The sequence below is a fragment of the Lissotriton vulgaris genome, chromosome 2_1, assembly GCF_964263255.1.
Source record: "Lissotriton vulgaris chromosome 2_1, aLisVul1.2, whole genome shotgun sequence".
In the NCBI taxonomy this organism is placed as follows: Eukaryota; Metazoa; Chordata; class Amphibia; order Caudata; family Salamandridae; genus Lissotriton; species Lissotriton vulgaris.
Window position 1 is genome coordinate 2036248148 of NC_141687.1, and position 15902 is coordinate 2036264049.

At 45.1% G+C, this 15902-nt stretch overlaps 1 protein-coding gene across 1 annotated transcript in view; it reads right to left on the bottom strand.

Moving 5' to 3' along the window:
• Positions 1-15902, bottom strand: part of FGF7 (fibroblast growth factor 7) — a 285430-nt gene that overhangs the window by 44678 nt on the left and 224850 nt on the right. Inside the window, exon 3 of the mRNA XM_086958265.1 lies at positions 11888-11991. Coding sequence (XP_086814391.1) covers positions 11888-11991 — 104 coding nt within the window. The remainder of the gene's footprint in view (positions 1-11887; positions 11992-15902) is intronic.

The following is a 15902-nucleotide window of genomic DNA, read 5'->3' on the forward strand; positions in this document are numbered from 1 at the left end:
GTGGGTTCACAGTATTTGCTCCTGCTTGTCGCACAATCAGAATATTTAGGGCAGACACACTCCGACCATAACCCCCTAGGGGTCCGTATCAGTTGGGAAGCAGATCGCCCGCCAGTGACCACAGGGCGACTCCAGTCGTGCGTGCTGGAGGACTTAGAGTTTCGCTCATCTCTGGGGACGGCTATTCTAACATATTTTGATATTAATGAAGGGACAGCAAGCAACGCGCTAGTAGAATGGGACGGCAACGAAGTAGCCATCAGGGGACATTGCCTGGGAGCCACATGGAATATACGTAAAAAGCTGTCAACCTCGCTTGCATGCTTAGAAGCCAAGCTATTACAATATGAGCATGAAGGAGAAGGGGGGGCAGACATTTGTGCCGGCTGGTGGACCTCCGCGCCCAACAATTGGAACTTCTGGACAACTGCGATGCCACAATTACTTGGCACACACGGCCTGAACCCACGCTAGTGCCGATAGAGCGGGCCGCCTGCAGGTCTGGCTGCTGCGACAGGAGTGAAGTCGTGCCCCGATAGGAGCAATTCGCACGACGGAGGGGAATCTTGTGTATATGCAACGCGAGATACACCGTGTTCTAACCAACCATTACACACAATTATACAGGGCCAGAGAAATTGGCCCCAGACATATCCTGGAGAATTTTTTTGACTCTATCCAACTGCCCACGGATTATGAGGTAAATGTAATGGGGGTCCCCGTGGAAGAAGAATACGAACAATACCAATTTAAAAATTGCAAAAGAAACTGAGGTGATGGTTCAAGAGCAAGAGAATGTTGTTATTTATTCAACAACATAACATGAGAAATTTCGTGAAACATCATTGCAAACATTACATGAAAAATGAAAAAATCGGAAAAATGAAAAGGCCCCAATATGGGAAGGAGAAAGGGAAGAGTGCTCAAAAGTTGTGAAAAGGTTAGGAGTAATACACAGATTTGAAGATAACGTATGTCAATACATAAGTTCAAAAGGAATTAGGAATTATTCCAAAAACCAAACAGGCCCATATCAATTAAGGCCAATCTTGCAAAAGCACTTCAAGTAAGGACGTTCAACGGTCACACAAGTTATTTAATGTGGAACAGGGATGTGCCGGACGTCCAAGAGTGAAGAGGCGTCGACGTTTCGACCCCTTTGTGTAGGCTAAATTCAGTCCTTTGCCGGGGTCTTCATCAGGACCGTTACAAGAAGGGGAGGGACGAAAGGGGGCCGTCCTATCTTGAATTAAAGTAACCACACGTCGTCAAGATAAACGTCAGCAGGACAAAATAACAGCGTGCTGGTGTGATAAAAACAGCTGGGCAATTCTAAGTTACAATTAACCACCTTGCATCAATGAGGAAAAGTGGGCGTCGCACTTGTCAATTGGCGGAATGGCTGAGAAATCTTTCAATAAACCAGGTCAAGTCTGGACGTGTGCGGCGGTACTCCAATGGCTGTTACATCTCTTGTGAAGTCCAAGCGAAATCTGAGGTGGACGGGAAAGAGTGCACTCGAAAGTCGCCAAAAAACAAAGTCGGCTGGGTGCCTTCACCGTTATATGGTACGCCGAGATCGAGGCAGCAGAGCTTCTTGCTGCTCCGTGAGACTGCAAACTCCGCCAGTCGCTACGCGGAGTTTAGGGGCGGAGCCTATGGCGTTACTTCGCCGATAGAAATAGAAAACAGGTTGGCGTGTATGCACCGAGTGGAGGGGAAAGGAGATTAGCTGATTATGAGGAACACAAGGAGGCACCTAATGAGCGCCTCTCCTTAGAAGAAATTGGGGAGGATGGTCTGCCTGCTGAGTACTACAAAGCATACAGCGAGTCCCTGACGCCATTACGCCACACGTTGTATAACATGGCAATAGAGGAGGGCACATTACCTCCTTTGATGCGGGAGGCATACCTGGTCTCTCTGCTGAAACCAGACAGAGACCCCACGGCGTTAGGATCGTATAGACCCCTGGTGATGCTTAACATATATTGCAAGATCCTTGCCAAAGTACTGGTGGAAAGGTTGGCGCTGGTGGTTTCCCACTTAATTCATGCTGACCAAAATGGATTTGTCCCCACGAGGTGCACGTCGCTGAATTTACAAAGATATTTCAGGGTGGCGGACGAAGCCACACGGGAGTGGCCAAGGGGGGGTGTCTCATCCTAGACCTGGAGAAGGCATTTGACTGCTTAAAATGGGGCTACCTGTTGGCGGTCCTGCTGCGATACGGGTTGGACTTTGGGTTCCTCCAAATGGTCCATCTACTGTACAAAAACCCCATGGTTTGAGTACGGCTAGGCCCATACATCTCTAATGCCATACCAGTGGGTCGAGGCACCAGGCAGGGGTACCCCTTGTGCCCATTACTTTTCGCATTGGCAATTGAGCCCCTAGCCGCTGCTCTGCGTGCGACTCTGGGGGATGACATACCACTGGGGGACGCCGTCCATCAAGTGTCACTCTATGCAGACAACCTGATGGTGTACGTGAAGGACATAGGACGCATACTTGGACAGCCAGCCCAACTGCTGCAGACTTTTGCCACCATCCCGGGGCTCCGAGTGAATGCTGGTAAATCCTGCCTTTATGCTTTTGGAGAAGGGAATGTCGACCCAGGGTACTCCCTTGGTGGAACACGAGTCCAGTGGAGGGAGGGCACCTTCCCCTACCTGGGGATACAGAGCTACCGTCAGCCAGCTGACTTGTTTGATGGGAACCTGGGGAGGACAGTTACGGTGCCTAAATTGCAGGTGCGCTTCTGGAACACCCTTCCGCTGACGACCACGGGCAGGGTAGAGCTCGCCAAAATGGTCATGATCCCTCGTCTCCTGTACTACTTCATTAATCTGCCCCTATTTATTCCGGCGGCATTCTTTACCATGCTCACTAGGATGTTAAGGGACTTTATCTGGGCCACCACTAGGCATAGACTGGCACTAGCGAAATGATATCTGCCAAAGGATCAGGGAGGCCTGGCTGTGCCTTGTTTTGAACACTATTACCTTGCCGCCCAGCTGCAATGGGTCACCCGCTGGCTGGCAGACAGGGGTAGAGAGGATACGGCCACAACACTGCCACCATAATCACTGGAACACATAACCAGACTCTTTCACCCTGCCGCTGCTGTCGTGCGGCCAAAGCCGCTCCTCTTAGCTGTGGCATACAAGTGTTATCGGAGGGCTCTATAGCTCACCAAAACTATTGTCCCTTACGCACCTGCAATACCTCTGGAAGGATCCCCCAGTGGAAAAGGGGTGCTTATGGCTCCTACACTTGCAGAATGGCGGGAGGCTCATGTACAGACGCTCGGGATTTGTACTGGGATGGTGTGCTCACACCTTACGAGTCCCTGGTGGCAGAGGGGGGGCATACCTCACACCGGAGCTGATCAACAGGTACTTTCATCGCAATGATGCACTGTGCCCCAGGTGTAGCGAGCATGGGGTGGGATTTTTACATAAGGTATGGAGTTGCCCGAGGCTAGGTACATACTGGTGCACAATCAGTGGGCTGTTGCAGGGTTGCACAGGTCGCACCATACCTTTTAACTGGCCCGAGCACCACTTTAGGAAGACCCCTAAAGACAAGGTGACGTCCCATTTCCTTGATCTGGGGCTAGTGGTTGCAAAACGCCTCCTCACAAAGAGGTGGACGGCATAGGAGCCACCACACACGAGGGCATGGAGCTCTTCACTTCAGGCATGGGCCAGGGCAGAGGCGATTGCCTTTCGAAGGGAGGAAACATTGGGGCTGCGGAAGGAGCCTACAGCAGCTCCCTGGGAGCAGATACTCAGTGCGCTTCAGCAACTGGAGGGGGAGGGACACAGGAGACACTCTGAGGGAACGGATAATGATCACCCAAGCGGAGACATGCCATCTACTAATGCACTGACGTGATATTCCAGTGAAACTTTACTTCTGTTCTAAATCCTGTACAAGTGTAACCACGCCAATGTAGTCATAGTCGTGAAACACATAAGGGGGCCCAGGGGCGGATGCGGGGAAGGGGGGAGGGAGTTAAATGTACACATACTGGTTTATGCTGATACTGTTCTGGTTCTTTTGTTTTATATGTAAACCATCTGTTTAAATGACTGAGGTGAAGGGTCAGTATTGAACCACACATACTGTCAGGAGGTTAACACACTACTTCTATAATGTAACCTCGGAGATTGCAACATGACTTTCGGATCTAAGTTAATCTCGCTCCTGCGTGAGCACTCCTCTTTCCAACTAAACTACAGTCAGAATACATGCGAATCTTATGTTGCTACATATCCAAATGTTGGCGAGCAGCCTTATGCATAGCCGTAAGTTTACATATGAGATGCCTGTCATGACTATGTGAAAACTAAAATCAATAAAAACAGATTTGACAAAAAATAATTAAGTTGCTGTTACATGAGTGCTCTTTCTGCTAAGTTGTGCATGGCCACTGCTAAAATGGTCAGATTTTCAGAACGGAGAAGAGCTTGGTTTTTCTTGCAACGTTACTTCAATTATGCACTGCACCCCTCCAGGACAGTCAGGTGCTAGCCACCTTGAAACATTTAGGATTGGCTACCAAGTACCGAGCCAGACAGACTCGGCTACATACAGGCCTATTAAAATGGGGGTGGAGGGGTGGGCAGAATGGGGTCCTTATTCCCAAAATCCTACACTTTATGAAGGCCTTGTGTTCATAGGGCAACCATTTACATATAGATTTAAAAGCAAAGTTAACCTCTTAGTAATGACAATGCAGTTAACACAGCTAATGCCACTAGATGGCGAAAGATGCTCGATCTGCGGTATTTCCACTTTCACTACCTGTTGAAAATGGTGGCATTTTTGTGGTATTGACTGCCCACTTTCAGTACAGCACTACAAAGGGCCCCACTTCAGTTTGTTTTCCCCAGCCTTGAACAAATCTCTAACATCATTGTCTACATACGCAGTAGCAGCCCGACCCCTGACATAGTGGTGGGGAGGGTGGGAGTGATCAGGGGACAATTAAAATAAAATTTTAAAAACGTTGCTGCTGATGCCCGTCGCAACATTGCGCTCCTCCAGCCTTCTTCTTCTGGGCACGGAATCCCAGACTGCACTGCCGCCAATCATGACGCTGCATTAAAACAGCGCCGGGATTGTCCTGAGTGCTGGCAACTCGCGCTCCCAAGGAGACTGGGAGTCTGTGCCTGCTCTCTCAAGCTGGAGAGAGCTTCACAGAGCATTAGGGTTCGGCCAGCCTTAGACGGCAATCCAAACCCTCATGCGCAGTGAAGGGAGTGCCCAGCATTCCCCCACCAGCAGTGCCAGCCCCTGGACCTGCCCCCAGGATTCGTCAGAGTACTAGGGGGAGGGGAGACAGGGAATTAAAACAAAATGTTAATAAACAGGTTTATCCCTGTTTTATTATCTCTTTATCTGCTGATGGGGGCTGGGGGCTTGGCTCTCCTCCGCTCTGATGCAGCGGCCACCACGCGGTCGGCGGCATTACTCTCTACACTTTGGACGTGGATTAAAACCGAGACGGGTGAAAACGCCCAGGAGGCAGTCTAACCCACATATGACCGTGCCCTCCTCTAAGCAATTGACTACGTGTGGAGGCTGAACTTTAAAAATCACTTCCTTTACAACTTGATAACTGGCGATTTATTCCATAAATGAAAGGCAATCCTATGCTACAATCTATTTTGAAACGTATGGTAACAAATATCCAAGCACAATTTTTGTGCTATATGAGAAGATCCCACCTTGCCATATTTGTTAATAAGAGTATTAGTGCTTAAACGACAGCATTCAACCAGTTTTATGAACTCCTCCAGCCCGACCTGCTTGATTTCTAAAAAAGTACAAGTGGCAATCTTTTGCTAGAATTTTTCTGAACCACACGGTAAAAATATCAAAGCGCACTTTATGTGCTATATGAGAAGAAGCTACTCTGCCATTCTTGTTCAATAAGAGTATTAGTGGTGACAATATCCAAAAAGTTTTTATGAACCCAATATTGAATTCCTCCAGTCCGACCAGCTTTATTTCAAAAAGTACAAGTGGTGATCCTGACGAAGACCCGACTTGTAAGGAACAATATCCTACGGCTATTCCGGGTCGAAACGTAGACCACGTAATCCTTGACCTACTCCGATCCCAAGCAAGACATTTACAGCTCCAGCGGAGTTAGGCCTTTGTTTATCAGTAACACTCTAGGACTCTTTTGAGCCTCCTGTGTGGCCTTCTATCTAAAGGACCACATGTATGCAGTCTTGTAAATTTAGAATGATGATTTGTCACTGAATGACACAGATTACCCTTACCCTTTTGACACTTTCCTCACTCACCCCCCTCCCCCTTCCTGTTGTGTATGTGGGCACGAACATTTAAACCTGTGATGTTTACAATATGATGTATTATGAGTTATAACCATTGATTAAGATGTACATGCAAATCCGAATTAAATTCATTTGCATCCAATAGCTTTGCTCTCTGAGTTTATTGTATACTAATTGTAATTTAAGTTTGCATCATTTGTTTTGGTCTTGGACCCCTTCCTTTCATACCACTGTACATAGACCCTCTAAAGTGGCTACAGGGAACCCCATGGGGATCTATGCAGACGAAGAGTGCTCCCAGCCTTGAAGATACCCTCAGACTATCTCCAAGTGCAAGGATCTACTTCACATTTTTGTTAGACTAGCAGCACGGGTGCACAGAGTAGAAATTGGGCACCAGAAAGTGGGTAATCCTCTACCCAGCAGGGAACTGTGACAGATATGAGGGTTTGCTTGTGTACCTGTTGCAGGTCCTGATTATTATAGTTCCTTGTCATGCACAGCTTTTGGTAATGGAGCCATTAGCATTTAAGGCAATGCCAGCATATTGTTTGCATTCTACACAGCGGTGAATATCATTTGTGAATCTTAATCTGGATCATTATTTTCAGAATTGAATTTTTTTTTTATTTTACCTGTAATATATTTGAATTATGAAACGAAATAATGAATTATTCGCAAAGGTATGTTTGCTTGTGTAGATCTACTCATGTGTAGCTATACCCCTACCTCTTTTTGCTATTTACCATATCAGAGGGGAGATTTACACTAAGGGCCTGGTTACGATGTAGGCTGTGTTGCATCCAATCTACACCGTTTTGGTGTAGGGACTGCCCGGCTAAGGCTGGCGGTTCCGCACACCAAATTACGATCCAAACTCCCATTTCTCAATGGGAGCTTGTGCAGCCGGCGGAAAACACCCGCAGCACAAGCTCCTATTGAGAAATGGGAATTTGAGAAAATCCCTGCACCGTGTGGCAGGCACCTCATGATGCAGGGATTTTCAGGGGGGCACCATGCCCCAGGCCCAGGTGCGGAGGGCAAGATGCGAAAGGGGGCCTGCTACGGGCCCCCATGCTGCTTTCCGACAGCCTTTGCATGTCAGAAAGGTCGACATGGAAAGGCTATCGGAAACCGAGTCATAATCCTGACGGCGAAAACGCCATCCTTGAGGGGTTAAGAGGAGTTTACAACTGACCGAAGAGCTCCATGAGCCCGTCAGAAGCCGTGGGTTGGTCCCTCCGACTGCTGCCTCTGACCGCAGCAGTAGATTTGCATCATAATGAGGGCCAATATGAGTGGATGGGGACCATATGACCAAATTATTTATTTTCCATTTGTTTGTGGAGATTGCCATGACTTGGAAAAAGATCTCCTTATAGAAAATATCAGGGGCGGCTCCTCCATTATGGTCAAGGAGCATCGCCCCACTGCTAAATGGCAGCAGATGAAAAATAAAATCATGATTATCATTGTATTTTTCACTTACTCAGCCAGTCCGCAGGGTGTGGCCATCCTCTGCATCAAAGCATTAGCAGCAGCCAGGGAGCCAGAGTCGTGGCCACTGATAGCGCACATGTCTGTTTGGCCAGCCGTCTTAGGGTGGCCAAACCGACATGCGTTAAGATCTCTCCAGTCGAGCTGTGTTGCACAGTTGGGTGGAGAACCAGCACAGGCTCCCAGGCCCTAACTGAGCGGCATTTCAGTCAGCACAGACAAATCCTGGCACTTTTCTCATGCTGGATAATAGCATAAGAGCAGCGCCTGGACTGGGAGGGGAGGGGAACAGAGAAGGACCAAGGCCGCACGGTAACAGAGGCGCACCGGCAGGTAAGTCCTTTTTGTTTTATAATTCCCCCACGATGCCCCACCAAGTGTTATTAATAATAATAATAATAATGGGTCTTGTAGAGCGCAATGGTGACGCACAACGGCGTGTCCCCGCGCTGAAATGTGAGCGTGTTCAGAGGGAGTCCTGCGGGGAGGGCCGCTATCTGGTGTATTGGCAGCAGTCGCCACTGAAAAATATCAGGGAAATTTAATTCAGTTTATTATTTGTAAACAAATAAAATAAATACAATTTAAAATGAGATAAAAATTTGAAATAGTTTTATAGAAATAAAATAATTGCAATTAATTTAATGTAGAATAATTTTAAAAGAATAATACTGAACTAGGACTACCTAAAGAAATCTAGAACCTCCTAAAATTAATTATCTATTGAATTGAAATTAATGTGAATGTACTTATCAATGTTTTAGATAATGTTTTTGAACAATACTTAAAAAGGCAATCTTCCATGTTCAGTAACATTCTTACTTTGATTTAATGTGTACCAAACTGGTTAAAATGTTTTATCCAATGGTAATAATGTTTAGGCTTTTTAAATGAAGTTAAACATGTCATTTAAGTGGATTATTACATTAAATAAATGTATTAATGTTTTGCATTATTTATACGTGCGTTTTTTAGACTAAAAAACTAACATAGTTCAATTAAGTGGGAGTTAGAGAGGGACACGCTAGCACAACATACACATTTACTAAAGAGTAAAACAACTGTAATTCACAAAGTACACTTCTAATTCTGCTACAGTTCTAATAGTGACACTCACACAAAAGTGGACTTCCACATTTTTTCCTAAATCCTTTACTTGTGTGCCCTTAGAGTTCCACCACCAGGCTATATAGACCACTGTAAAGGAAACATGGATCGGCTGAAGTGAGGACCTCCAGCTTTAGGTTTGTGAATGCCGTTTTGGAGTATGTGAAGTAGTACTACTTGAGAATACTTTACATCCTCCAAAATGCTTTTTGTGAATTAGGCCTAAAACCTCTCACACCACTTAAGATCTCAGACTTTCCTGTCACTCCCCTTCCCTCTTCGTTCCCATAACAGTTCCTTGTCTTCCACTGCTTCATATGATAATCCCTTTATCCCTTCTCTGAGTTCGAGTCTGACAGAAAATGTGATTACGATAGTAAATCCCACATCATGATTTTCCGAGTCAGATGTTGTGGACCTTTTGCACCATAAAGGTCGCTTTTGAAAGTGACCAAGCTACCAGTGTGGAACCTCTTACAGCACTGTAAACCGGCAGTAAACTTAGGGTAAGGCACGGAAGAAGGGCAATGATAGGGTAAAGGGTAGTCCTGTATAACACAATGAAGACAAACAAGCTTGTAAGTTTGTAGGTTTTCACAAGTATTTTTATAAACATTGTGCAGGTAGTTTATCACTTTAAACAGTGATAAATGTACCAGTGGGAAAGGAAGGAGTAAGTTAGTTTCCAAAGTAAAAGAAAGAGAAGGGAATAATCCCAAATTTCATGGGAAAATAGGGGTAATAGTTTTCTCTGTGAAAAAAACATGTCACAGGTGTAAATGCAGATTTTTGCTTATTTTTCTTACAAATTCAGGTTTCCGCCGAGTGGAACGTTTGCATGAATTCTTTTTAATCAGTGAGTATACTCCTGAAAATCTACAGGTATTGTGGTTTCCGACAAGTGTTCTTAGGATTCTTTGTGATTCCACTGAAAGTTGGACAAGCATGCAGCACACCGAAAACATCTATCTAAGTATATTTATCCAGTATTTGGGTGTCTTTCATAGATTCACATGCCTGAATCATTCCCCGTCGTCGAGACGGGAGCCTCCGGTAAATAAAAAAGTAATGTCCTATAGACATACATAGAGAAAATAGGCCTAAGGGCCTCCCCTTAGTAGCCTTTCTTTGTCCTTATGTAAAAAGGACCAAACTCTCACAGTCAGCCAATCAGCTCCGACCTCCCTCTAGAACCTTCCTGGGAGGAGCCTCAGTCCCTCAGATTTTCTACCGCACGTTGTGCTAAGGGAGTCTCCTCTGAGATCTGCTCAGATTCTGTGTTTTTTCACTTCATTAAATGACTTTGTTGTCAAGGATTCTTTTCTACTATGGATTATCTTCAAATACATTCTTTAAAGAAGGTCTGGTAAGGAAGAGGTTGCTCTGCTCTGATCCTCACACCGACTGCATTTACTGTCTATACTGCAGGCCAAGGACTGAAAGTCTGTCGCACTTTCTCAAGTAAGTTTTTGAGACACTAAGACCAGAAAGGAGGTTTTTTATTTTCTCCAGTGACCGAGATGAGGCGTTGTCCTCAACGTCTAGGAGACCTCAAAAGAGAAGAGAATCTCCTCAGACTCATTCCTCAGGGATACGTCCTGAGAAGGCCCTCAAAAAGACCACTCATGGGTCTTCTGGGCACAGTCCTTCAAAATCTCCTCACTCTGTGGAAAAGGAGAGTAAAGGACTGGCTTTTGGAGAAAAATCATGTAAAAAAGACGACTTCTGAGCCGTCAAAATCACCTCCTCTGGTCATAGGACCCTTCAGAAGGGCGTCTTCTATACCGTCTGAGGTAAAGACTAAGAAGCCAACCTCGTCTACGATGGCCTCGTCTACGATGGTCTTGTCTATGACGGCTCATCTACAATGGCTCGTCTACGATGGCTCGTCTACGATGGCTCGTCTACGACGGCTCGTCTACGATGGCTCGTCTACGATGGCTCGTCTACGACAGCTCGTCTACGATGGCTCGTCTACGACGGCCTCGTCTACGACGGCCTCTTCTACGACGGCTCGTCTACGACGGCCTCGTCTACGACGGCCTCGTCTACGACGGCCTAGTCTATGGCGTCGACGATGGCCTCATCTATGATGGCCTCATCTATGATGGCCTCGTCTACGATGGCCTCGTCTACGATGGCCTCGTCTACGATGGCCTCGTCTACGACGGCTGGTCTACGACGGCTCGTCTACGAAGGCTCGTCTACGAAGGCTCGTCGACGACGGCCTCGTCTACGACGGCCTCGTCTATGGCGTCGACGATGGCCTCATCTATGATGGCCTCATCTATGATGGCCTCATCTATGATGGCCTCGTCTATGATGGCCTCGTCTACGATGGCCTCGTCTACGATGGCCTCGTCTACGATGGCCTCGTCTACGATGGCTCGTCTACGATGGCTCGTCTATGATGGCTCGTCTACGATGGCTCGTCGACGATGAGAGCGTCGACGACGAGAGCGTCGACGACGGCCTTGTCTATGACTGCTCGTCTATGAGGGCCTCATCTATGTGTGACACTTAGAACTCATCCTAAGTTTATTCCCAAAGTTCCGACCCAGTTTCACATCAATCAACCGGTGAAACTAAAAACTTATTTTACAGGTATTGTGGTTTCCGACAAGTGTTCTTAGGATTCTTTGTGATTCCACTGAAAGTTGGACAAGCATGCAGCACACGGAAAACATCTATCTAAGTATATTTACTACTCCTTTGTACAATAGTTGTGAAATAGGTCTTTTGTATTCAAATCTCCCTAAAGGTTTTCCAAGAGCTTACATTGAATATATGGCTTTAGTCTTTCCTAACTCATCCACCCCTACTTCTCCGTCTTCAGTTCCTACACAATAACCCTATCATTCCATCTGCTTATTCGCTTTTTTGGGTCTTTTCTGTTTCCTACAGTGTACTGTGCTAGAAGGAAGAACAGACACACAAAACAAGTGTGTGCAAAATGAAATGACCATTACCTTTGCATAGACTTTCCCAGACTTGTTCATTGCTAGGTAATATTCACTCTCCACGCCTTTGATGACCACTATTCCAACGTCCACTGTCCTGATTTCCAGAATACCTGCAACAAATAACAGCACGTTGAGTAAAGTGTTCATTCCCTGCCAAAGCTGGTGTTCAGTGCAAGCAAGGAGAAAGGCCGGGTACTGCTGAACTGGTTTTTTTTAAAAGCTGCTAAAATCGAGAGTCTGCTTGTTATTAAAACAAAGACACTGCTATTGTAAGTGCCCATGTGGAGCGCAGACGAGAGCGCGGGTTCCCTGTAAGAAGGATCCGCCTCTATACATCTATGCAGACACGTGTTTGCTGTGCACGCTAGAGTTTGAGTCCCACTCTCGGTGTGAGAGTCAAAGCCCCTGTAGCTTGCCTCACATTGATCCTGCCTCGATGGAATATGTTTATAGGAATCAAGAGTCCAGGTATTTGAAAGAAAGTCCTTTTAGGATGGAATGTTCTGAAAAAAAATGTCTAAAGCTAGAAAAAGCATAACATTTCAGAGTATTTGTTAGACATGTTAGACAGCAGAAATCTTACATCTTAGGAATGAAAGAAAACAGACCAGGATATACTGTGCCATTTATTAGATAAATGAACTGCCTGACCTTTGTGAGCAGCGAACACAGATTTGGTTCCATAATATATCTCGATGGCAAGATAAACAGTTACACGGTTTCTTCAAAACATTTATATTCTGGAAAAAGATGAGAAATGTAAGTTTGCATGCCATTACTAACCACTTTTACGTGGCCGTGAACGTTTATAATATATCACTAGCCTTGAGGTAGGGATTAGCCAAGCACTTCTAAAGATGTGTATCCATCTTTGTCACCTCATATGAGTAGTTCTGAATCTATTCAGTGGACTAAAGCGAAAACAGCATGCCTGTCAATCAAAGTTGCACCTATACAAAATGTGTTGTTTCTATTTTAGTAGGATATTTTTATTATAAATGGATCATACATTCATTTTACTCCTTACTGTTATGATATCGACGTTTCACAAGCCCTGCTACTGTATGGACAAAGCGCAGCATCTTTTCCTTAAGTAATGAGGTGCTGCTGGATTTAAAGTTACATTTGTGACGTGATATCTCACCCCTCCTGCACCTCCCAATCAGAATCAGGCTGCTGTAACCTGTAGAAATATATGATTTCCATCTGGTCGTCTTAAGTTATTATGGTCATAGAATTTCTCCAAATGCCGCCTTGAATTTAAAGTTCCGATTTATTTTATAGGCATGGCTCGGACAAGAATGGTCCATGGCGGATCAGCTTCCGTCCCAATCAACATTCTTATTCTCCTTTTCAAAAACACATTCGCTTGTCAATTCTATATTCATAAATAGCAATTGAAGGTCAAAATATGGCACCCTTCTGCTAGGTCCTAAATCCTGCCCTCTCAATCACCTTTACCAGAGAGTATTATGAATCAGAACTGTACCTACCTTAAATGCTTCAATAAAGGTTTGTGGGTTAAATGTTATACGTTTAAGTGGGGCTTATTTTACTCCACAGCATAATAACAAGAGCAGTAAGAGAGGAAAAAAGAACTGTCCTAAATGTGGGTCTACATTCGGGACATGTGCCCATATGTTTGCCTCATGTGTCTGTCTCTTGCGATTTCGGCTTATAACATTTACTGGCATCTCAAGTAAAGTATTAAAACAATATTACAAAGTTATCTGAGAATGTAAATAAATAAAAATAGATTTAACAATAAACCAAAAACAAATCATACATCATGGCTGTTAATCGCTGGTAGAGTGTTAATTGTATTTCTAATTATACGAGGAAACCCCACCTATAAAAGCCCTGTCTAGACTAGATGAAAATATAGCTCAACGCCAATTGGATATGCACGCAAAAGCGTTTCTTGCTCTTAGGATATAGGGTGATTCAGAAAAGGGGGTGGTGATGAACAGATTATGGGGTGGCACAGGTTTAAATTTAGAAACCATATTGGAGGGTGATCAATGGCAATGGCATTAGGAGGTTACATAACATTTCAGATGCACTGCATCTGGCGGAGCTCAGGAGGTACCAGGCTTGTACTAGATCAATAACCACAGAACGTGATTTTGAGACAGCTTCTCCCATTACAAGCAAGCATCTCCCATCACACTGCTTTTGAAATTCAGGGTGAAATTTATTGTGAGCACCATTGGAAAACCCCTATCACCAATGGGCAAGCAATGGAGTCATTCACAGTTTATTTTATTTATTGTTTCAGCTAACAGCCTTACAATATTTTTTAAATTGTGCAGTATAAGAACAACTCAATAAAACCATGAGCACAGCACCCTATCAATAAATTAATTGGAAAATTAAAAAACAAGTACAGTAAAAAGTTCAAAATGTATCTTTTTATCGAAGGCGTACAACCTAAGAAAAAGAGCATGTTTAAATTCGTCAAATAAAGTAAAGTGCGTGTGCAGTGCACAAGGTTCATATTACCCTCAGAGGCACCATCCCAAATAAGAGAAGAACATATGGCTGAATAATTCAATTTATATAAAAAAATGGTACAGGCAGTCCATGTTTTGCACTCCCCTCAGTGTTGACCGTAGTTTCACAACACAGTAAACAATGAGGGGAGCGCAAATCATCGACTGCTCAACACTGAGGGGACTGCAAGTTATGGACTGCATGAGCAAACTTTTGTGGGATATGATGTAGTGTCCGGCTACACCCTTTTCCCTGCCCAAACTGATTTTCATGAACTCCTTTATCATTTATCACACGTTCCTAATGTTCCTTTTCGTAACAAAATTATATTCCAGCCCATTGATTACACTTCATCCGACCCAAGCAGGAGAATAAGTCCCTAGCCGGAGAGTACGGCCCTAGCACAGAGAGTACTGCCCGGATGCGGAGGTTCCGGCATGACTCTGGACGTAAAGATACGACTCGTAAATGACCTCTGAGAATACCAAAAGTCTTAAAGTAAGACTTTTGTCTCAGATTGCCTTTGTGAAACGGGCCCATCGGTTGCTGTCTATAGGCCAGACCTATTGATATAAATAACTGGTAGTCGCCAGTAGGTAGTTATGGGGGACCTAGCTTCCAAAGGAAAAGCGTTTTATGTTTTGCCAATCACTTTGGTGCTGTTTGACAAATCTTCACAACATTTTCAAAGCTATTACTAAGCTCAGTTAAGCTGCAGTACTGAACGTTTCAGGATGATCCATCAAGGAGGGGCAGAGAAAAAAAGGGGGGGGGTCCCAAAAGGCATTTTACCCATGTTAATTCCCATTGGAATTTTATACACTACACCAGTCCAAAACTGCAGGACCACTAAATTTGGCAGAAAGCTAGCTCTCGGTCCAGAAAGCGTGCTTTTTGTGATTTGGTGTAAATCCGTTCAGTAGTTTTAGAGATATTAAATGAAAACCAAATTTGTATATCTAGGGGCATAGCACCAGTGCTGAAATCTGATTGGATGCCAACACTTCAACCAGGAAGTGTTGACAGCCATTATGGGACTCAGACTGCCCAGTCCCAAAAAAGATAACAAATAAAGAAAAGGAGGCAGTGTAGGAATACCCTGACCCCCTAGGTCTGGTAGTGTGATCCCACAGGGACCCCACAGGGTGTTAAAAATATATATTTTTAAATTTTGCTGCAAAATCAAGGGTGGATCCACAAATTCACAGCAAATTTGCGAAAGAAACAAGTGCGGTCTCCCGCGCTTGTTTACACCATAGTCCCAGGGTGAGTCTGGTCCTGGGGGCAAGTTGGAATAAACAAGTAAAGGAGGGGTGGACTGGCCCCCCTCCTAGGGTCTTTTTAGTCTTGGGGTCCACCACCTCCCCGGGGCTTTATTTATTATATTGGAGGTGGGCCATATGGGTGAGCCTGTGAAAAGTAAAGCATGGGGGCCACACGGCCCCCCTCTTGGAGTCAATATTGGCCCTGGGGACTACCACCCCCCTGGGCCAGCTCCTGCTATCTCCAAAGGGGGGCTCAGAAGGAA